Source organism: Pristis pectinata, chromosome 1 (genome assembly GCF_009764475.1).
Source record: "Pristis pectinata isolate sPriPec2 chromosome 1, sPriPec2.1.pri, whole genome shotgun sequence".
NCBI lineage: Eukaryota > Metazoa > Chordata > Chondrichthyes > Rhinopristiformes > Pristidae > Pristis > Pristis pectinata.
In genome coordinates, this window is record NC_067405.1 from 26058764 (window position 1) to 26083588 (window position 24825).

At 39.3% G+C, this 24825-nt stretch overlaps 1 protein-coding gene across 1 annotated transcript in view; it reads left to right on the forward strand.

Moving 5' to 3' along the window:
• Positions 1–24825, forward strand: part of LOC127583300 (low-density lipoprotein receptor-related protein 1-like) — a 1307163-nt gene that overhangs the window by 1195729 nt on the left and 86609 nt on the right. The window contains exons 68-69 of the mRNA XM_052039177.1: positions 10702–10818; positions 18479–18585. Of these exons, the coding sequence (XP_051895137.1) occupies positions 10702–10818; positions 18479–18585 (224 nt within the window). The remainder of the gene's footprint in view (positions 1–10701; positions 10819–18478; positions 18586–24825) is intronic.

The window sequence follows — 24825 nt, forward strand, 5'->3', positions numbered from 1 at the left end:
TGGTGGACGCTGATACAATAGGGTCTTTCAAGAGACTGTTAGATCGGTATATAGAGCTGAGTAAAATAGAGGGCTATGGGTAAGCCTAGTAATTTCTAGGGTAGGGACATGTTCGGCACAGCTTTGTGGGCCAAAGGGCCTGAATTGTGCTGTAATTGTTCTATGTTCTATAATAAGTTATTTTCAAGTGTACTTTCAGTGCAAGATGATTTCAGGATACCCTTTTTTGCCAGCAAATCAAAACTGCACCACACTGGTAAAGTTCTATAAACTGGAGCACACAGTTGAATAAAAAAGAAATATACAGTAAATCAAAACACAAGAAAAATGAGGAAGAAAATAGATTGTACTGTAAACTTCTGCCTGGGTGTTCCCTTATACTTTGAACAGTTTAAGGATTTTTAAAATCTAGCTATTTTAAGTATTCCAACTTTAAAGCTCAGTAATAATTATGGCAACAATTAAAAATTAATTAGCTGCATAACTCTATGAGATATCCTGAAGTTGTTAAAATTACAGGTATTTGTTTTTTCTTCAATTAAGGTATCAAAAGTTCTGTGCAATAGTAAAAAGATTTCTTTTTCTTTTTTGTGCAGTACTGATTGAATTTGAACGAAAAATAAAATGCAAAGGAAAGTCAGGGAATTATAGCAACTTAATAAGTTTAGTGCTCAACTTTTCTTTTGGTTTCCTCCAGGGTTTTTATTCACATCAAAATGCTTTGTGCCATACACAGCCCATTCCTTTAAAAATAGGTTGTCACAGCACCTGAATGTCCTGCTTCCACATAGTGGGTACCGGGAACTGAATACCTGCAGGTCCTCTGGAAGTTATTTACTGACTGATGCCCCTTTGGGCCCCCAGAAGCTTATGGCTTTCACCTGACTGCATCCCTTTCATCTTCATTGGTCCACTGCACTGTCCAGCACACAGAAACATCAAACCGTGGACTTTGTGGAACAGTGTCCATACAGAATTGAAAACATGATTTGAAGAGGTGAATGTGAATAAGGCAGAGGAAAGGAAGCACGCTACCCACTCGCATTATGATAATTGCAATGCAAACACCAGCATTTATACTGGTGATAACAAACTGCATCTTCACTTGGCTAACTGACCCAATATCAAGTATTGATTGTTGGCAGATCACTTCCATGCAGCCAGCCCAAACCGTTAAGCAAGATCAACCTTGATTTTCCACTTGGGGACCAATGTACTAAATGATCCCTGAATACACCAGACGCCGGGTAGGTTTTGCTGAGGTGAACCTATGCTCAAATTTACATACAAGCTAATTAACCTAAGCCCTAACAGAAAATCTTGTGTGATTCTACACAATCAAGCAGCATAATTAACTTGTGACTGGAACAGAGCCATTGGGATTTGAAGGATGTTTCATGGGGTAATAAAGCAAAGGAAAAGAAATTTCCAAACTCACAGTCAGGCTGAGACCATAAGGCAACCAGCACTTTTCTCTGTACTCTGTTAACTTTTCAAAAGCAAATTACTTTGAAGAAAACAATTTCTGCAGCCATAGAGAAAATTAATTGGCTGAGTTAATGCTCTTGGTCTTACTTTCTTTCCTATTGACAGTTGACTGTTAAGTGACTTTATTTCATTGCTAGGTGGGTGATCAACCCCAGGTTCATGTAAATCTGAAAATCTGGCTGAAATATGATAAACCCCTCTCCTCACCCAACACCCTATCAGCACTCTGTTGCCTAATTACTTATACCAAGCTTCTCTACACTCACCTCATTCCATCCCCAAAGGATCACAATCAGTAGAGGTTTTGCTTTTCTTATCTGGGTCAATAAACTGACTTGAAGGAATGTGGATCTTCAAGCACATGGTGAAACACATTGATGTGACCTTTTGAACACATTAGTTTGATTGGACTAAATTAGCTATTATTCTGCCAGAAATCTTCTGGAAACTTCAGTCAGTTGACAATTTACTGAACAAGGAATAATTGATATTTGCTCACCTTGGATTACTTGGCTCTGTGTCCATAACTACAGGTTTCTGTGTAGCAGTGACAACAAAATTCTATCCCCTTACCTGTGAGATGCAGTGTGAAGGAGCCCCAATAGTTCATTTTACAAAAATGATTTTGCATTGTTTCATGAATATGAAGCCAGCAGTTGTTGGAACTGGCTCTACTGTATTGCTTATGATGATTTGTAAGATCCAGCAGGAAGAGAAGGCATGCAGTCCCTTGAGTTTGCTTTGGTGTTCACTTTCCCACCTGTCTTCATATCACTTGATATCCTTAGAGTCCAAAAGTCTATCAATTTCAGTCTTGAATATTATTAACAATAAGCGTCCTCAGCACTCCAATGCAGAGACTTTCAAAGATTCACGATCCTCTGTGTAGAGATGTTTCTCCTTAGCCTTGTGTTAAAATGCTGGTCCTTTACCCTGTGAACATGGTCCCTTATTCACGACTGCAGCCTCGGGAAACAGCCATTCAGCAACTACCCTGTAGAAACAATCCCAGAACTATTGAGATTCCTTGGCCTAGTCAAAACTAAAGGTTCAGGAATTCAAGAATTCTTTATTTGTCATTGTACTGTTGCAACAACAACACAACGAGATTACGATGGCACCTCCTTGCCTAATAAAAAACAAATCAGTAAATTAATAAGAGCAATTATAACTATAAAATAAAACAAACATACTTACACAAATATAAAGTATATAAAAAAATAAAAAGGCAGTGTGCAAATGAACCATGATAATAATAATAATAATGATAATCAGCAGCATATCAATATATTAAATAACACCATGATGAGTCCAGCCGGTAAAGGGGGGGAGGACGTAATATGTGTATGCATGTATCTATGTGTAGGAGGTGTCAGTCCATGTTCAACAATTTAACAGCTTTGGGAAAAAAGCTGTGTTTCAGTCTTGTAGTGTGTGCATGTATTGTCCTGTATCGCCTACCAGAGGGGAGAAATTTAAAAAGGTAGTGAGCAGGGTGAGCTGGTTCTCGAATGATGTTTAAAGCCCTGCTCCGACATTGAGCCTGATAGATGTCCTCCATCGCTGGTAACTGAGTCCCAATGATGTTTTGGGCCGTCTTGATGACCCTCTGCAGAGCCCTCTGCTCCTTCCTAGTGCAGCTGGCATACCAAGCAGTAATGCTGTATGTCAGGATGCTCTCCACCGCACACCGGTAGAAGTTCACCAGAATGTTCTGAGACAGTCTGGCTCTCCTCAATTTCCTCAAAAAATAGAGGCGTTACTGTGCCTTCCTAATGACAGCTGAGGTGTGTATTGCCCAGGAAAAGTCCTCGGTGATGTATGCCCCCAGGAATTTAAAACTGGAGACTCTCTCCATAGCCTCGCCACCAATGAACACTGGACCAAGATCTATCTTCCTTGACTTCCTGAAATCCACCACAGTCTCTTTAGTCTTTTGGGTGTTGAGAATGAGATTGTTGGTGGAACACCAGGCTGTCAGGTTTTGTACCTCATCCCGGTATTGCCAATTCATTATTGTTCATGATCAGGCCAATGACTGTCGTGTCGTCTGCAAACTTTATGATGGTGTTTGTTTCATGGACGGATGAACGGTCATGGATAAAAAGGGCACACAGGAAGGGACTCAGCACACACCCCTGAGGAATACCAGCATTCAGGGTGAGGGTGGAAGATATGTGCCCTCCTAACCTGACAGTCTGCGGACAATTGGTCAGAAAGTCCATAATCCAGTTATAGATTGTTGTATTCAGGCCCAGGCTGTGGAGTTTGGACACTAGTCTGCTGGGAATAACTGTGTTAAAGGCTGAACTGAAGTCCAAAAAGAGCATCCTGACATATGTGTCCAGTCTTTCCAGGTGCGCCAGAGCAGTATGGAGGGCAAGACTAACTGCATCCTCCATTGATCTATTTGCCCGGTAGGCAAACTGGTGCTGGTCCACGGTGGCAGGGATAGCACGTTTAATGTGCTTCAAAATCAGTCTCTCGAAACATTTGGCTATGATCAGTGTAAGTGCAATCGGGCGATAATCATTCAGGCAGCACACATTTTTTTGCTTAGGAATGGGCACAATGATTGTTGATTTAAAACACGTAGGGACAACAGCATATGTCAGGGAGAGGTTGAAGATGTTAGTGAAAACCCCAGCTAAATGGTAACCTTTTGTAACTTCAGCTACTAAAACCTACCAATATCACTCAAATAATCTGTTTTAGTGATATTGGTTTGGGGATAAATATTGCCTGGCTCACCAAGGGGAACTTCCCTCTTGTACTTCAGAATGGTGTGACAGGATTCATTTATGTGCTCATGAGAGAGCAGATAAGGCATTAGTTTAACATTTCACATGGCAACGCAAAACTGCTTCAGTTTGTAGAACTGCTGATTCACGATCCACTGATTAACCTTGGGTGTGGTCTGTGTGGAGTTTGTGTGTTCTCCTGTGACCATGTGTTTCTTCCAGGTGCTCCAGTATGGGTTGGTAGGTGAATTGGTAACTGTAAATTGTGTAGGTGAGTAATAGGATCTAGGGAGAGCTGACTAGAATGTAGGGGGAATGAAAAAATTAGGATTAATGTAAGATTGGTGTAAATGGGTGGTTGATGGTTGTTGTGGGCTGAAGGGCCTGTTTCCATCCTCTATGGGACCTAGGTTCTGTGATCACATCCCCGAACTGAGATTCTGAAATTACATCCTAATGCTAGAGGTGAGACAACTCCACCTGCTCCTTGATCAGTCTTTCCTTAATGAAGAGAATTTGTGATTGATCAGAAAGCACCAGTCAATTTAACCAACAGAAGCAAAATGCATATTACAAAGAAAGGAAAACAACAAATCATGCAGAGATGCCTTACTAGTTTCAACAGAAACTTCCAGTGATATTGTTTGTGTTATACATTAGGGAAAGCTGTACAACATGAGCCAAGACTTTACAGGATGCAGCTAACTGATTTTGATGGAACAGCTCTAAAAATCATTTGCATAGTTGACAACATCCTCAAAACTTTCTTGATCTGAGACCAATTTTGTGATTAGAAATGATTTCCAGTGAATCAAATCAAACCTTTCATCCATCAATTTACTGATCAGTCTCCACTGATGTTGTTTGTGAAAGTATACATGATTGACCCTGGCAATGCTATTATAACCTTACAAAATACTGGGGAGCCATATCTTGTCTATCTTATAAGTCAGTCATGTAATACAAACTCGTTCACTCGAAAGTTAATAGGAGTAATTTGCAACCTATTGCTGAAGCATAAAATTGGTGTTGCAGTTGGGCAATTTTTACTGAAGCCACTAGATGTTCTTTCCATTAAATCATTGGATCTGCAATATCAATTTTACACTCTAGCAATAACCCCCATTTGATTTTATCACAACGTAACACTTCTGAATGAATAAAGGGAAATGTTGTTTGTAGTCCAATCTGTGCAGCTCCTGCAGAAAAATTAACCCCCACTACACCCTTCCCCCACTTGCCTGACCACCAGTGTGCCCAATCCCCTACTTCGAAAAGTGCAGTTGTATTTACTAAATGCTTAACCTTCTTCAGTTGCTGGAATTAAAGATGCCCATTCTGTACTGAAGATGGAAAAGGTCCAGCTCATGAATATAGCTAAAATAATCCTCTATTTATAATAGAGGCTGGAGTATTTTATGAAGCACTTAAACAGTCTCTAAATTCAATTGTTTTTGTGAACCCCTACTATGGTTTGATACCCTTTGAATCATTCCGATGCATAATGACTTTATGGCATGCACATATGTGTCTGACCTACATAGAAAGGATTATTTCCACTCCAGATCCCATTGTGTGATAAGTCACGCTGCATTTGGCAGTATTGATATCTCATTCCAGCCTCAGTTGGTGCCATGGATTCAGTTAATGAATGGTCATTATAGCATTCTGTAAAAAAAAGATAAAAACATAAGAACATCACACCAGAAACAGAAGTAGATATAAGCCATTGGGCCTCTTGTGTCTGCTCTATTATTCAATAAGATCGTGCTGATCTTTTATCTTCGTACCAATCTCCTGCACTAGGCCCATTTACCTTGATTCTCTTAATACCCAGAAAATCAATTGAGCTCTGTCTTGAATATGTGAGTAAGCCTCCACAACCCTCTGGGTACAAAATGCCAGAAATTCACCACCAATTCAGTGAAGACATGTCTCCTCGTCTCAGTCCTGAAAGCCCAACCCCTTGTCAGCAGTCTGTGATTTCTGATTCTTGACATTGCAGTCAGGAAAACATCATCCCTGCACCAACCTGTGAAGCCCTGGAAAAATGTTGTATATTTCAGTTAGATCACCTCTCATTTTATAAACATATGGGATACAGACTCGGTCTGTTTAATCTGTTCTCTGAGGACAAAGCTTTGTTACACTCCCACAATCACAAATACATCTCTTAATTAGGGAGACCAAACTCATCATTCAAGCTGTAGTCTCACCCGGGTACGATATAAGTGAAGTGAGGCTTCACCTTTGTTTTCAAATCCCTTTGTGGTCTCTTTTCTCCCTCTTCCTGGAAGTTCCTCCAGCTTCTGCACCTTACCCAAGTATGTATGTTCTTCCAGTTCTGACATCTTGTGTATTCCTCGGTTGGATTGTCCCACCATCAGCAGTTGCACTATTAGCTCCCAAGATCTTAATCTCTGGAATTCCCATTTTAAACATCTCCACTCTTTTTCCTTTTATTCCTTTGCTTAGCACTACCTTGCAAATTTACCTGGAATATTATTCACTGGTCAGGTCTTCCCAACCAAGAAAGAATAGACTTGAGATCAAGGGAAAACAATGAACATGCACCAGACTGTATCCTTGGGTTTGGTGGGCAGAATAATCAGAGTTGGCCTGTGTTGTCTTGAGTTTATAGAAAATAAGAGGTGATCTTCTTGAAAAATACAAAATTCTACCAGAGTTTGACTGTAAATGTGGGGATAAAGTTTGTCTTGTCTGGGATATATGAATGAGTGATTTAAAAACAAGAGATTGGTCATTCAGGATGTAGAAGAGAAGAAATGTATTTGCCTAGATGTTTGGCAATCAAGAGTATCAAAGGTATGGGGGTAGTGCAGCAAGGAGATATTGAGGTAGATCAGCCATAACCTTACTGAATAGCAAAGCAGGCATAAGCAGCTGAATAGCTTACTCCTGCTTCCACCTTTTATGTTCTTAAGTTGCTCCTTTCCAACAATCCATTAAACCTGTATCTCTGACCAAACTTTTGGTCATTTATACCCCATTTTCACCTTCTGTGACTGAAACAAATCTTGTTTGACTAAGCATCTATTAAGACTCCTGGGATGTTTAATATTTTACTGTATGATCTTGTCATATTATCAAAGAATAGCTGTTTGAGACTGTAATGAACTGTCAGAAACATCATTCTGAATTTTTACTATTTGTAATGAACTTCATGGAGCTCTTCGTATCAGCTTTGACCTTAATTAGTTCTGATCAATGGACCAATAGATACAATTAACATAATCAAATGATATTTGCCTATTTCATATAGCAGCATCCTTGCAGTCAGTGATGTACTTGCAAATCATAATAATTATCCTGTAGTTATGTCAGCTTCCTTGGACATTTGCTTGCCTGTGAAGTCCATCTTCACATATGAAAACATCTGAAGATTAGCATCAAATAAAGGACAACATCTTCACTTGTTTTTTTATCTAAAAAGAAAATTCTAACCGAGTCATCTTTTCACGTTCAGATATTTTTTTATTCATAAAGCTCACTGCAATTTAGTTTTAGAGGAACATGTTTATTAATCTGAATGCCCAATATTGTGATGTAATTTTAATTCTAATCAGCCCAGTTGTGTGATGGGAAAAAAAGCAATTTAAAATCCTCAGTGGCGGATTTTTTGTCCTACGTTCAATTGGAAATCTAAACATAAATAATGGTCGGAATTGCATAAATTTTCTGCATTGAATTTTTGCTTGCATCCATTCAAACTAATTTGCATGTTAGCAAAAGTAAAATAATCCAAGAACCTGTCCTTTTAGAAAGTATCCTTTGATAAAATATACTGCATTTTTCATTAAATACATTCCTTAAAATGCATAAGTGTGATGATCTGACTCAGTTTTATTAATCCAGCTGAATGTGGGCTTATCACAAAAACAGGCAAATTCAGTCCAAGTACCTTGTACACCACTTGAGAATGACCCAATTAGACCACTTGACCTGCTCTCATTACTGGATTTGAACTGAAAACTCACATACAGATGACTTTGTAAAATTCTCTTAACTTCCTCCTGGGGATATGCCAAAATTGGGAGACCTGCCCCTCTGACAGATACAGATGTGCTGGTCAGTAGATGAATTGGCTACTCTAAATTGCCCCTAATGTAGGTGTCTGGTGGAATTATGGATAGTGGAGGAGAGTTATGGGCATGTGGGAGGGAATAGGATACAGAAAAATATGTATCAGTGAGCCAACATTGATGATGGGCTGGATGACTTTCTTTTATGTCATAAAGAAATATGGAAATATGGGAATACTCATAGAATCTCACAAAGCATTCACAGCTCATGTAAAAAAAATCTGTTCAGAGAAATAAATCTACATTGGATATTTTGCAATATATAAAAACACACTGGATTTATATTGGAGGACACTGACTTCCTGATGTAGTACTACATCTTCAGAGTGCACTATCTGCTGACAATCATTGTGCAGCTGTATTATTTTGATTGTGTCAGTGAGTTACATCATTGGTCCTACTGGCATTTATCTTGTCAGCTGCCAGTAGAGGAAAATGCCTTGAGAATATTTGTACGAGTATCTGAGCTTAGAATCCACTGTTGATCACCATCAAAATCTGGTCATCTTTAGCATGTTATGATTTAATTTGAATAATTGTTTCAGCTTTAAGTTTAGATTGACTCAGCTAGAATGTTTATATTTAGAGTAATGTTCACATTGTTTACACAAGTTTCTTCATGATAACCATCGAGTTGAGCTTGTACATTCTGATGGTTTTCATTAACATTTTATATTGCCTTGTATATTGAGGGAAGAGATCACAGAACTTTTCCACCAAATTCAAGGCTTGGTCAAAGTTATTTTTAGTTACAAGTTTGATTCACAGTTTTTTTTTGGCCAGCCTCTTGGAAAAACATTGCCTTATCACAAAATATTGAACATGAATGGATTATAAACACCAGTCAATTCTGACAATCACTGATGTTTTGTGGTATATGCATCTACTGTGATCAAAAAACAATATAATTCTTGGATATGAAATGCCATCAGTCTAGCATGAATTATTCACAAGGTCATATAGTTAAAATGCAATTTGGAATGTTGTTCACTGCCTCTTTCAAATAGTGTCAGCAAGCGTTATACAGTCCTGACTCTATTTTAAATGACAATACAAACAAGCAGTGCATTTTTGGAAGTGTGAGTGCAAAAATAAAATCACATTCACATCACAGAACTGTTTAAGAATGACCTGCCCTTGTGCATTCATAGAAGTGTGAGAAGTTGTTATGAAGAGTAGTGTTGCTCATGACAGTGCCAGTGATCATTAGATGACTGGCATTTTATTTCATGTCTGCCAACAATCAATCTACATTCAACCATTGCATTTTCAAAGACAATTTCAGCAACAAAAAAATGAATCCCAGGTTCATGGAGTCCAGTTGGTTTTCCAGTAATATTTCATTACTTGCACTGCTAACAAAACTGGTCTCTAGCATTCTGGCACTTGTTGTTGAATTTAATATCACGGGATATTAAAGGTCTGTTCAGCTGGATAATCTCACAATTACATTCATCTCTCTTCAACTACAATCTTTCTTTTTCGTCAACATGCAAGTTAATAAAATGAATAACCTCTCATGTTATTAGTACTGCTCAATGTTCTTCTGTCCTTGCACATCACAATTCCATTGTGAGATGTTAGAAACCATTTCATTGTTAAGATTTTGATGTTAAATGTTTAGTCATTTATGAATCAAGTTATTTCCCAATTAGCAGTGACATGGAATTAATTGTCTGTTACCATTCCATGGGTCAATTAATACATTTTGTAGTATAACGACCAGAACTCTGAGGAACTAAACACCAGTCAGGCAACACAATAAAGCATTTCTGTTTGCTTACTGAATTGTGAAATCCACAAAAATGGCTTGTGCTGCATCTGGAGAAAGGGATTATCTCATGAATAATTAACAACAAAAAGGCAACTCAGTTGTGAAAATTCCTTGGCAACTAAAGTGCGAGCATTGCTGAGAGTGTGTCAAATCATACTATGTTTCCATTAGCTGATTTAATGATACTGATACATCAAAATTTTATTGTAAAAAGAGAAAATGTTGGATTGGTTGGGTTTTCTTTCCTGAGCCTAACCTTGTTAGAAGAAAGAATGTTCAATTTATTTGAAATACATTTTATTTACAAAGTAATGAGAATCTAATCACAACAGAATGCTATCCCAATGATGATATGATAGGTGTGACATAATAATTATGTACACATTTTTGAAACTATTTTATCTGTATAATGTACCATGAAGTTAGACTTTAATTTGTAATGGATATCTGCGTGGCTCAATTGAGTTTCAGTCTTCCCCGAATGCTTTGATAAAAAGGTTGATTTGAATAGTTAATAGAGTAATGTGTGCTTCAAGTTTAAATATTTTCAAAACGTTAGAATAAGAAACTATTCTATGATCTAACTGTCTTTCAGATGAAAGAACTTGTGAGCCATATCAATTCCGGTGCAGAAACAATCGTTGTGTACCTGGGCATTGGCAATGTGATTATGATAATGACTGTGGAGATAATTCTGATGAGGAATCATGTGGTAAGCTGACCATTTGCTTATATAAGTGAAAATGTTCCCAGTATTGACAGTGCTTGTAAAATTGATCACTTATTATTCAGTTGGCAGACAACACAGAATTGTACTCAGATTCTCTGCTGGAAGTGTTTAGTGATTTTAGTGAAAATCATTGAAAGTAGAGGAAGAAGGAACTTACATTTTACATTGCAAGGATGCTTCTGAGACAGAGTGAATGTAGTAAGAGATGCCTCGTTAAATACAGGCTTATATCCATGAGAATCATTAATGTAATTGTTACTTATTAACATAAGTACTCAATGTCCTATTTGGAAGAAAGAGTGAAGTTGATTGTTTATACATATATTGATCTCCTTCTATATTTATTATCTCTTTTTATTTGTTTGTTATCTCCTTTAATATCTATACAATTTAGGAAGTTTGCTGAAATCTGAACTTTCCATCCAATGACATTTGAAAATCACATGGTTGACTCTGACATTTACAAAAATTTTTAGATTTCATTTAACCCTTTAAGCTTCTCCTTAAGGTAATCAAGGTCCCTTTTCTACTTTACCAAATCTGGGTTCTTTGCTTTTATTTATTCACAGGATGCAGGCAGCACTGCCAAGAGTATTGCCTATCTCTAGTTTCCCTTGAGAAGATGGTGATGAGCTGCTCTCTTGAACTACTGCAGACCTTACTGTTATGATGCTCCCATAGAGTTGTTAGATAGGGAGTTCCAGGACTTCGTCCTGGCAATGATAAAAAACTGACAATAAATTTCTAGTTTTGGATAGTATGTGACTTAAAGGGGAGTTTACGGTTAATGCCTGTTATCCTCAGAGAGTATGTGTTCAGGAGATACTGTCAAAGAAGCCTTGATATTTTTCTGTATTGCATCTCATTGGCCATACAAATTACAATCACATTTGCACCAGTGGTGAAAAGAATGAATGTTTATGGTGATGGATAGAGTGCTGAACAAGTCCACACCATTGTCCTGGGTTGCAGTGAATTTCTCAAGTATGGTTAGATTTGCACTCATCCACATGAGTGGAGAATATTCCATCATATTGCTGACTTGTGCCTTGTATATGATGAGGAGACTCTGGAGAGTTAGAGTTTGAGCCACTCTCCGAAGGATACTGAGCTTCTGACCTGCTCTTGTAGCCACAGTTTTATGTGCCTGGTTCAATTAAATTTCTGATCGATGATGTTTTGCATACACAAAGAATCAATTGTCATGGTGACAAGCTGACTTGCTTAAACTTGCATAATATGTGCCTCCCCTGACAAAAAGATCACCAGCTGCCACTTCAGTGATTTAGAATTTTCTAAGGCAGAAATTTGGAAAGGTGCCCTTGAATAACTTTGAAACTGTATTCTTAGGGTTTTGAGCCAAACCTTCTATTTTCACATCAGTGTGAGTTTCCAGAACTCCAGTAAACTCCTCCATAGCGATCAGACCCATCTCCAGACGTAACATGTACTGCTTCAAGGGAAATGGAAAAACATGGCATAGCTGTGTGCTTCTGCCTCCTTGCTGACTTTCCAAGTCAGGGTGTTCAGGTCCAGATTGCTGGCTAATTCAAAGGTCCCAACAAGGCAAGCAGCTACCCCAGGACACACATTATGCCTCCTTGAAAAATTTATAGCACAAATCAACTGAGGATGGAAAAAGGTATGAGGTAGCCCATTTGGATGAAATAATACATCTTAAAATATTTCTTATGATTATACATGTATGTTCTTAAACCTGCTTGCAGAGAAATTAGACAGAAATTCTCCTTGTAGACTTTCCTTTCTTGTCAATGATGTTTGTTTTCAAAAATATTTCTTTAATTAACATCTTCAGGTTGTTCAGTGGTAATTTTGCACACATACAAAGAGTAATTAGAACCATAGAACCATAGAAAACTACAGCACAGAAGACAGGCCATTCGGCCCTTCTAGTCTGTGCCGAAACATTATTCTGCTAGTCCCATCTACCTGCCCCCAGCCCATACCCCTCCAGACCCCTCTCATCCATGTATCTATCCAATTTACTCTTAAGAGCGAGCCCGCATTTACCGCATCAAATGGCAGCCCATTCCACACTCCCACCACTCATTGAGTGAAGAAGTTCCCTCTAATGTTCCCCCTAAACCTTTCCCCTTTCACCCTAAAGCCATGTCCTCTCGTACTTATCTCTCCTAATCTAGGTGGAAAGAGCCTACTTGCATTAACTCTGTCTATGCCCCTCATCATTTTGTAAACCTCTATCATATCTCCCCTCATTCTTCTCCGCTCTAAGAAATAAAGTCCTTAACATGCTCAGTCTTTCCCTGTAACTCAACTACTGAAGACCCAGCAGCATTCTTGTAAATCTCCTCTGCACTCTTTCAATCTTACTGACATCCTTCCTGTAGTTCGGCGACCAGAACTGCACACAATATTCTAAATTTGGTCTCACCAATGACTTATACAACCTCACCAAAACATTCCAACTCCTATACTCATACTTTGATTTATAAATGCCAGGATGCCAAAAGCATTTTTACAACCCTGTCTACCTGTGACTCTACTTTCAGGGAATTACGTATCTGAACTCCCAGATCCCTTTGTTCCTCTGCACTCCTCAGTGCCCTACCATTTACTGTGTATGTCCTCCCTTGATTTGTCCTTCCAAAATGCAACACCTCACACTTGTCTTCATTAAATCCCATCTGCCATCTTCTGGACCATTTTTCCATTTGGTCCAGATCCCTCTGCAAGCTTTGAAAGCCTTCCTCACTGTCCACTACACCTCCAATTTTAGTGTCATCTTCGCAAACTTACTAATCCAATTTACCACATTATCTTCTAGATCATTGATATATACAACAAACAACGATGGCCCCAACACAGATCCCTGAGGCACACCACTAGTCACAGGCCTCCAATCTGAGAAACATCCATCCACAACCACTCTCTGTCTTCTCCCACTCAGCCAATTTCGAATCCAGTTTACAACCTTTCCATGGATACCCATTGACTGAACCTTCTGAACTAATCTCCCATGTGGGACCTTGTCAAAGGCCTTACTAAAGTCCATGTAGACAACATCCACAGCCTTACCTTCATCTACTTTCTTAGTGACCTCCTCAAAAAACTCCACAAGATTTGTTAAACACGATCTACCACGCACAAAGCCATGCTGACCATCCTTAATCAACCCTTGGCTGTCCAAATACTTATATGTCCTATCTCTCAGAACACCTTCCAATAATTTACCCACTACTGATGTCAGGCTCTTTGGCCTGCAATTACCTGGTTTACTCTTTGAGCCTTTCTTAAACAATGGAACAACATGAGCTATCCTCCAGTCCTCTGGCACCGCACCTGTGGCTAAGGACATTTTAAATATATCTGCCAGGGCCCCTGCAATTTCTACACTAGTCTCTCTCAAGGTCCGAGGAAATATCTTGTCAGACCCTGGGGATTTATCTACCTTTATTCACTGTAAAGAATTGGAATCTGCTTCTCTCAAAAGTGACATTTTGGCTGTTTTTATTGCCTTGAACAATCATGTTGATAATTTGATTTTAAAATAAATAGATTAAACAATACTTTAATTGACACCACAGAAATCTTTCTGCAACTCTGTGAGATTAGGCAGTGAATTTCAAGAAACCATTGATGCCACAAGGTTCAATAGATAATTAGTAAATGTTTCCTCCAATTAACCAGGAAGATTGAAAGGCACGCTGCACAAAATGCTTTACTGACATTATTGTAGCAGAACACCTTGGATTTATAAAGTATATCTAACATGGCACAAAAGCCTCAAGGTGCTGTAAAGGAGCTTTAAAAGTAGATACTGTATGGAATTCCGCATCATAAATTTTGGTTGCCTAGGTGAGGGATACCTAGAAAAATTAAAAAAAACATGCAGATGCTGAAAATCTAAAACAAAACAAAAAAGTACTGGAAGCACTCAGCAGATCAGGCGGCATCTGTGGAAAAATAAAAAGTTAAATGTTCTTTGTTCGCCAGCTTTTCCGGTTCTGATGAAGGGTCTTTGATCTGAAACATTATCTCTGTTTCTCTTTCTACATTCCTAACCTGTTGAGTGTTTTCAGAATATTCTTTCACATTGCCAGATTTCATTTTAAAATCGCCATATGTTTTCATCTAATTGTTTTGCTTCTCACTGGGGTCTATATGTTTTGGGATGGAGTGGATCATGCGCCAGAATGGATGGAATGGATGCTATGGAGCTGTCTGCCATTGCCCTTAACCTCACATGTCATTGGCTAATTTTTTACACTGAGCACTGAATCAAAGAGAACTTTGGAAAAATTAACAAAAATTAGTCAAGATTTTTAAGATACAACTTTGAGAGAGATTGGTCGAATTGGAGATTCAGCCAGTAAATTTCAGTTAATATAGTCAATTGTGAAATGAAGGAATGTCCAAGGGATCAGATTTTGACAACTGAAGAGATCCCACATGATTCACGGGCTTCAGCACGTAAAGAAAGTGCAAGGTCGTGAAGGCATGAACACGAGAATTTTGAAGTTAGTCTTTTGCTAGACTGAGAATCAGTTTTAGTCAATGAGCGTGAAAATTAAAAAAAAACTCCAGATGTTGGAAATCTGAAATTTTTAAAAAGTAGAAAATGCTGGAAACACTCATCCATGTAAAGAGAAACAGAGTTAATGTTTCTGGATGAAAAGCCTTCATCAGAAGCACAAAGGTTTTGAATTTATGGGATAGTCCAAGTCAGGAAATTAGCTTAAGAATTTTAGAGGAGCTCAAGATATCTGATTTGTATTGCTTAGTAACATATTATAGATTGCTTTTGCTTAATGAAGTGCAAGACAGTCCTCTATATCTTTAGGAAAGTCCACTTGTTGCTTTTAAAACTTCTTTGTCTGACATAACAAAAGATACCATAAAGAAGTAATGAGCTTTTATTTATATTGTACCTTCCCAGCAGGAACCCCTAAAGCATTTTACAACAACAAAAATTACTTCTGAAATATATTCACTCCTGTGAGGAAAAATTGTATCTAATTTCTGCACAGCAAGGTTCACTAGATGAAAGCCATCCAACTTCTTGGCAGATAAAAGAAGTAGAAAAAGTCAGTCAGCCATTGTACTTGGTAGTGGTGTGGGAGAAATGCCAAATGCCTGAGTGGCAAATCTATTCACTGTGACTAAATATCCTTTTGCCTGTGAAGGATGGAGCACACCATGTTTTCAGTCTTACCTTGGGCCATCTGAGTCCCTGCAATAACTGCACTGGCCTTTATTTGTTTTTTTTTCTAGACTGTGTGGGTGAGGGGTATAGATAGGATGAATGCATACAGGCTTTTTCCCCTAAGGCTGTGTGAGACTAGAACTAGAGGATATAGGTTTGGGGTGAAAGGAGAAATATATAAGAGGAATCTGAGGGGGAACTTCTTCTCTCAGAGGGTGGTGCAAGTGTGGAACCAGCTGCCAGCGGAAGTGGTAGATGCAGACAATTTAGATAGGTACCTGGTTGGGAGGGATATGGTCCAGGTGCAGGTAGATGGGACTAGGCAGAAGATCAGGTCAGCATGGACTAGATGGGCCGAAGGACCTATTTCTGTGCTGCAGTGCTTTATGACTCTGTGACTCTATGTGTGATTGTGAGCAGTATTTTCTCATTTGACAGTGGGAATGCCAAACTCCTTGAGAGCTTATTTGACCTTGTTGCTTTGGCCTTACATTATGACATAAGAAATAGAAGCGGATGTTGCAAATGTTCCATTTGGCCCTCCGTGCCTGCTGCATGATTCATTTTCCCCAGAATGTCTTCTCTGCAGTAACCCTATATCCTTTGATTCCTTTAATATCCGAAAAAAAATCGATCAATATCTGTCTCGGATATACTCAGAGACTGAGCTTCCACTACCTACTTCAACAGCAAATTCCAAAGATCCACCACCCCTCAGGTAAAGACATTTCTTCTCGTCCCTGTCCTGAATAACTGACCGATTACTTTGAAACTGTAACCCCTGATACACGATACCCCAGCCAGGGGAAACATCAACTGTATATTCATCCTGCCAAGCCCAATAGGAATGGCCAAAAAGATCACATCTCATTCTTCTGAAGTCAAGTGAGTACAGATTTAGTCTACTAAAATTCTCTGATACAATATATATGTCATCCCAGCTCCAAATCCAGTGAACTTTCACCATCACTCCTTCGATCAAATGTATAGCTTTCCTGAGCTATTCTGTGATATGTGTGGTTCTTAAATTGGCCTTGGTATGTAGCCTTTGACAGATAATCCACAAGACACTACCAGCAAGGCCTGTGAGCCACCAGCATTGTTAAGTAGACTTGGCCAGTCCTTACAAGGATCTTTTTGTAACCTGTTAATCCCAAGTGACTCCAAGGCTTTTTCTGAGACCTCAAAGGTGAATTTTTTTCAATCTTTGCTCTTTCTTGGAGTACAGCTTTCACAGCCGTAATGAAATTAAGTGAGAACACTAGTCTAATAGACAGATACGTGATCAAGATTAGCAGCTTTGCTGTTCCAGGCCAATGGATTAAGATAGTAGAGGTTTTGAATTGTCTATCAGGGCCAAGTGAGCTGATAGGAATTGAAACAAGAAAGCAGAAATCATCCCTATTATCCAAAGCTTCATTATGATGGAATTACATGGGATGTTAATGCCTGTGTCTGGATGATACTTATTGATTTGCTGAGCTCGGTGAACGCATCAGAGCACTTGATCCATGTTTCATCTGGTGAGTGAGGGACAAATGTATATTCTTGACAAAAAGCAGATCCTAATCAGTGTATTTGTCTAATATTGACCAAGGTAGTGTCCATCCACAATTTGGCAACACCAAACTAAATGACCAGTTTCCATTGGCATTGCTTGCAATATAAATTCAAGAGGTGGATATGGCCCAAGTAATGCTCAGGTTCATTTGGTTAAATGTAATACAAAGCAGAAATTCTATCAACTTTAATGCTTTACTTTACACCAATAATAATAATTTCCAGTCAAAATGTATTTTTACAAATTAATAAGATAAGATATCTTTATTAGTCACATGTACATTGAAACACACAATGAAATGCATGTTTTGCATAGAGTGTTCTGGGGGCAGCCTGCAAGTGTTGCCACGCTTCCGATGCCAACATAGCATGCCCACAACTTCCTAACCCATACGTCTTTGGAATGTGGGAGGAAACTGGAGCACCCAGAGGAAACCCACGCAGACACACAGGGAGAACGTACAAACTCCTTAGAGACAGTGGCTGGAATTGAACCCTGGTCGCTGGCGCTGTAATAGCATTACGCTAACCGCTACACTACCGTGCACTGGCACAGGCAATATTTATCAGGCTTTGAAGTGCTTTTTAAGTTCTGCACATCCATTTTTCCAAATCAACTAGTTTATGATTCATGTATCTAACAGCTTTTGAAAAAAATACTGCATTTTTTATAGTTTCAGTATCCTCCACATGATTAGTTTTCAGTAGTGGTTATTATTATTTTGTTTGATTCAAACTTCATTAATATTGTCTGTAAAACTTAGATTGGCATGAGAACATTTTGCATTCAGGACACCAAATTGATTCAAGTTTGTAATTATGGTCGAACAAATATTCCTTGGAAGCTGATGAATTATGTAATTAAGAAATTTTAATTTCTTATTTATTATCTATCAGCACTTCGCTCATGCTCCATGAATGAGTTTACCTGTGCCAATGGTCGTTGTGTTGCTGCCAGATGGAGATGTGATGGGGATTATGATTGCTCTGATAGCTCAGATGAAGTAAGTACTCAATCTCCTTTAATTACTTTTTAGAGAGAAATAGAGACCAGCAGATTATATGCGTGCAATGTATTTTAAGCCCTTGCTAGGGCCCACATTACATCCAAATTTGCTCAGATAATATTCCCATGCCCTGGTGATACGATCCAGATTTGAACTTCAAGCCCCAAATATATGCCTTCACCATATCCACCTCACAACATTTTCCCTTCTGCAATCATATGGTTCACTCCATCAGCAAATCCTCACTTAATTTTTGTTTCACTCAGAATAAATTTCTTTATGTCCTCTCACACTACCTCTCACAAACACACTCAGCCACCCATACACTGCCACACTAAATCTTTCTTGCCCATCACGCAACTTCACTAATCTACACATCTTCTCTGACCCCACAGAATATTAAATTTAAGAAGAGATGAGAAAAAGGAAATGGGAGCAGGTGTGGGCTACCTGACCCTTCGAGCCTGGATGCCATTCATGCCTAATATTTTACCTCAACACCATTTTCCTGCACTATCCCCATATCTCTTGATTTATTTAATATCCAGAAATGCATCAATCTCCAATTTAAATGAATAAGCCTCCGCAGCCCTCTGGGGTAGAGAATTCAAAAGATTTACTACTCACTGCATGAAGAAATTTTTCCTCATCTCAGTCCTGTATGGGCTATTCTTTATGCTGAGACTGAGTTGTCTGGCTTTAAACTTCTCAGACATGGAAAACGTCTGCATCCAGCCTGCAGAACCCTATAATCATTTTGGAAGTTTCAACTCAGATCTATTCTCACTCTTCTAATTTCGAGAGAATACAAGCCTAGGCTACTCAAGCTCAACTCAGATAGCAAACCTGCCACTCCTGAAATTAGTCTAGTGAATTGTTGCTGAACTCCCTCTATGGCAAATTCATTCTTATTTTATATAAGGAGACCATAACTGGCCACACTATCGAAGGTGTGCTCTCACAAAGGGCCTATGTAATTGTAGCAACACATCTTGACTCTGTACTCAAATACTGTCATAATAAAGGCCAATATATTATTTGCCTCTCTATTTGCTGACTGCACCTGCAGTTGGTTTTCAGTGACGTGTCCATAAGGACAATTAGGACCCTTTGAACATCAACATTATCCAATCTATCACCACTTAATAAGTTTAAAGCCTTCATCTCTGGTCTTTACCTTATCTCAGCAACATTTCCAGTTCTGTATCTTCTGTGATGTGATCAAATCTCCTGACCTCTTACCTCTCTCCCTCTGATATTTGCCTTGGCCAACCTGCAAATCCCTCAGGCTCTCATCTTTCTAAAAGCCTTAGTCTTTTCAACTGAGTTTTTTTTCAACTGCTACCATTCTCTCAACTTGTTATTTTTTTCTGTCCCTATGCCTCCCTGAAATGCCTTGGGTTATTTCCAGTACTAGAAATGCAATATGTGTTCAAAATGTTATTTATTTTACTGTATTGCTACAAATAACTGTAGGAGGAATTGTGTTTATTGTGTGCACAGGTAATTCATCAACTATTTTTTTTCCCACAACTGCTATCATTATTAATCTGCTTTCCATGCAAAATAAATTCAAAGCAACAAGGTGTCTTTTTGAATTAAATTGGATAAAGTGAAGAAATTTCACACATGTAATGCTGAGCACCAACACCAGTAAGACTAAATACAGAAATAACATCAACCTTAACAATGTCTGCCAACAAACTCATTTTCAATGTATATTGTTTGGTACTGTTTCCATAAGAAAGACTGGGGCCACTTCTTTTTAGCTTGTACATTAACGATTTGGGTGATGGAGTAAATGGTTTTGTGGCTAAGTTTGCGGATGACACCAAGATAGGTGGAGGTGTAGGGAGTATTGAGGAGACAGGAAGGTTGCGGAGAGACCTAGATAGTTTAGGAGAATGGGCAAGGAAATGGCAGATGAGATTCAATGTTGAGAAATGTGCAGTTGTACACTTTGGAAACAGAAATAAGTGGGCAGATTATTATTTATAAGGAGAGAAAATTCAAAGTACAGAAGTACAAAGGGACTTGGGGGTATTCGTGCAGGATACCTTAAAGGTTAACCACCAGGTTGGAGTGGTGGTAAAGAAAGCAAATGCTATGTTGGCATTCATTTTGAGAGGTATAGTGTATAGAAGTAAGGAAGTGTTGATGAGGCTCTACGGGGCACTAGTGAGGCCTCATTTGGAATACTGTGCACAGTTTTGGGCCCCATATCTTAGGAAAGATGTGTTGATGTTGGAGAGGGTTCAGAGGAGATTTACGAGGATGATTCCCAGAATGAAAGGGCTTACATATGATGAGCATTTGTCGGCTCATGGTCTGTACTCACTGGAGTACAGAAGAATGAGAGGGGACCTCATAGAGACATTTAAAATGTTGAAAGGACTGGACAGAGTAGATGTGGCTAGGCTGTTTCCCTTGGTGGGTGAGTCCAGGACCAGAGGGCACAATCTTAGAATTAAAGGGTACAGGTTTAAAACAGAGATGAAGAGAAATTTCTTTAGCCAGAGGGTGGTGAATTTGTGGAATTCCTTGCCAGGTACAGCAGTGGAGGCCAGATTATTGGAAGCATTTAAGGAAGAGATAGATATCTAAATAGTCGGGGTATCAAGGGATATGGGGATAAGACCAGAAATTGGGGTTAGAATAGTTTTTTTTTTCACCTGCTCCCCCCCCCACAATTTCTCATTTTGTTTTCTTTTTTCCCTTTTCCTTGGAGCAGACTTGATGGGCCGAATGGCCTACTTCTACTCCCTTGTCTTGTGATCTTGTGATCTTGTGACTTGATGCTGCTTCAATCTCGATCATGGAAGGTGGCTTACCAGTGGGCATGAATGGGACCAGAAGTAATAGTGGTTTTTTGAAAGGAATATCAATTTACACTTAACAGCAACACAACAAAAGTGCACCAGGAGATTTTTCAGCTGTGCTGTGTTGGCCATAATTACATAAACTTTGTTTATTACAGTGCTCATACAAATATAGAGACAGCACAGGAGGGTGAACCTCTGAGTTTAGGGACATGGTGGTAGACATGGAGGCCCTACTTGTTTAGGGACAGGAGGGGAGACGGAGGCCCTCTGTGTTTAGGGACAGGAGGAGAGACAGAAGCCCTATGTATTTAGGGACAGGAGGGGAGACAGAGGCCCTCTGTGTTTAGGGACAGGAGGAGAGACAGAAGCCTTACATGTTTAGGGACAGGAGGGGAGACAGAGGTCCTGTGTGTTTAGGGACAGGAGGGGAGACAGAGGTGTCATAGGTCTTAGGTCATAGTGTCATAGGTGTCATAGGGAGGTGGAGGCTCCCTGGGTTTAGGAACAAGGCAGGAGTCAGAGCCCCCTTGGGGTGGGGACCGAAAGGGAGACAGAGGGCTCAGGGGTTTAGGGACTATGGGAGAGGCCTCATGGAAAACTGAAACCCCATGATTTTAGGGATAGATCAGGAGGTAGGCCTTGTAGGTTTATGAACAGTGCAGGAGATAGGGGCCTCATAGGTTTAGGATTATTGTACGTGCTGAGTGAGGGCGCTGGTCAAGGGAGATGCTCCTGCTCCCATTCCCACAGGATGGAGCCACTTTTTTTGGCTAGGAAATCCAATGCTGGGATCAATACTGCCTCTCCCCCATCCCTACATCCAAGGGAACCACAAGAAGACTATAATCTGCCAACATCAATCAGTACTGGTCAGGCAGCTGAAGATACTCTTAAGGTTCACCCCGAGAAGTTCAGGGGTTCTGGGCTGGGTTCTGAGCTTTGGGTAGAGTTGTTGCTGTGAATGGAAGATGTGGGTAACGGTGGGGAGCGAGATAGCCATGCAGAAAGGAAGAGCAGCACCTGGGGACAGTCTTGCATTCAGAGTTTGCAAGCAACTGGCAGCTAAGGAGTTGGAGGAGGCCAGGTTTGTCAGGGAGGACTGGGAGAGTCCAGAGGGAAGGGAAGGAGTGAGGGAGGAAGGAGTGACTGAAGGGAGATGCACATGAGAGGGAGCTGAGGCAAGCAGTTAAAGGAGGACATTCAGGAGGAGGGAGACTGAAGCAGAAAAGTGTTCAGTTTGGAGTTGGGTGTAGGAGGAGGGCTTTGACAAAGGTCATGTATACTTGTGTCCAGGCATTTGTGTGGTCAGAGCCCATGTGTGTGGATGTGTTTGTGTATGTGTGTGCATCCATGTGGTTGTTTATCCAAATACACGTGTGTGTGTACTAAGTCTTGGAGTTCCTTGTTATTCAACAAGACCTTGTTCTGTCAAGTCTGCGTGGTAGCTAATGTGTAACAATTGCTCCACATTAGAATAATTCATACAATAGCATCTTCCACTCCTCTGAACTGGATGAAAAGCAAGTCATCCTCAATCCCAAGGCACTGCCTCAGCAGATAACCAGCAGTAGACTGCCACCTCCTGTCTTTCTTGAGCAACTTCAGAATATGTAAGGTTAATTCACACTGGTATCACAGGCAAAAAGATTTTATCAGCGAATAAACACCTTCTGATCTTATTTTTAAATAACTTTTTCTGTTGAATGTGAAAAAATTGTTTGCTCCTTATTTTAGTTCTGTGTTTCAGAATTAAAACTGTAGAAATCTAACCCAACAATGCTTATTTTAACGATTATGTACTTACTGTTTTAAGATAAAATCTTTACCACTCTCCGCTTCAGTTTAAACACCATTGGCAGCCACACAATTCTACGTTCAGGACAATGTGTGGCCTGCTGAAGTATTCCTGACTGCTGTCAACATCATCATATAAAAGGCTAGCAGAGGGGTTGAGAGAAATCTTTGAGAGTAATCACATACCAATGTTCAGTTAAATATCATAACCCTAAACCCTTTAAGTTTCTTCTAATGATTGTCAGAAACATTGAGCTTCCAGTGCTCCAGGTATGTGAGTATGCAAACGACCAAAAATAATTAATTCAGCTGAAATAAACATTTCCTTTGTTTTGCTTTTTACATTTTTTTCACCTTTAGTTTCCCCTCACACTGTACCTCAGCTGTAAGGTCAGGCAGCTGAATTACTAAATAGCTATGTATCATTGCTTGGACATCTGTATGGAAGGAGCTGGAGTTCAAAGTATCTCAAAGAGTGGTGCAACTTGATTAGTTCTCTGATTTTTCCTTTGCATATATAGTTGTTTTAGCTATGGGCCTGACAAAGTATTGAATAGCAGGCTTACTCATCTGCTTCACTACTGCATGTTTTCATGTAGTCTCATCAACATGTTATGGCATGTGAGTCTTGGCACAATTTGTTTGGAGAGGTCCTTATAGCTTGGGATTTTTTTTCCCTTTTTGAAATCTTTGTGCAAGAATCCCTGGAGACATGTGACTTCCTTTAATACCCATTCAAATATCTTGTGGGTTATCAGACATTGATGGATAGTTTATAGAAACATGAAAAACATTATTTCAAATCTTTTCCCTTTGAGTGGGTTGGATAATTAGCTGTTGATCTCTCCATACTGTACATCCTGACAGATTTTTTGATCCTGTAGCACTGTTTGTCAAAGTACAAAGCAATTATATTCACTGCTTGCTGGAGTGCTACATATATTCCTATTCACTCTTGAAAAAATTATTTGAACAGATGAGTAAACCGAGAATGCCATAATCATTCATGGAGCATTATTTTCCCAAAGTACCTTTTTTGTGAGGAAGTTATAAAATCAAACTATTTATTCAATGTAGCTGGAGATGAAAATCTGCGATCTTCCATACCCTGTACTTCAGCTACAATAGGCAATAAAAGTCAGTTCCTAGAGCACAAACTGTTCAGGTCATTGTGTCTGAGCCTGTTCTTTGATAAAGTATTCCAGTTAATCTCACATTCTGGTACTTTCCCCATTGCTCTACATTTTCTTTCAAGTACATGTCCAATTCTGTCATGAAAGCTATTATTAAATCTGCCTCCACCACCCATACAGGCAATGCATTCCAAATTGTGACAGCTTGCTGCATAAAAGTTTATTTTCTCTACTATCTCCTCTAGTTCTTTTGCCAATAACCTTAAATCTGTGTTCTCTGAATACCAGCTCATGATCCTTTGGTGAGAGGTTCTCCATATTTATTCTTCTGAAGCCATACATAATTTTGAGTACTTCTGTTAATCCTCCCCTTAAATATCAATGAGAAGAATATCAGTTTTTAGCCTCTCATGACTGATACAATTTTAGTCAATCACATCTTCACCCTCTTTAAGACTTCAAGTCAAGTTAAGTCAAGTTGAGTTTAT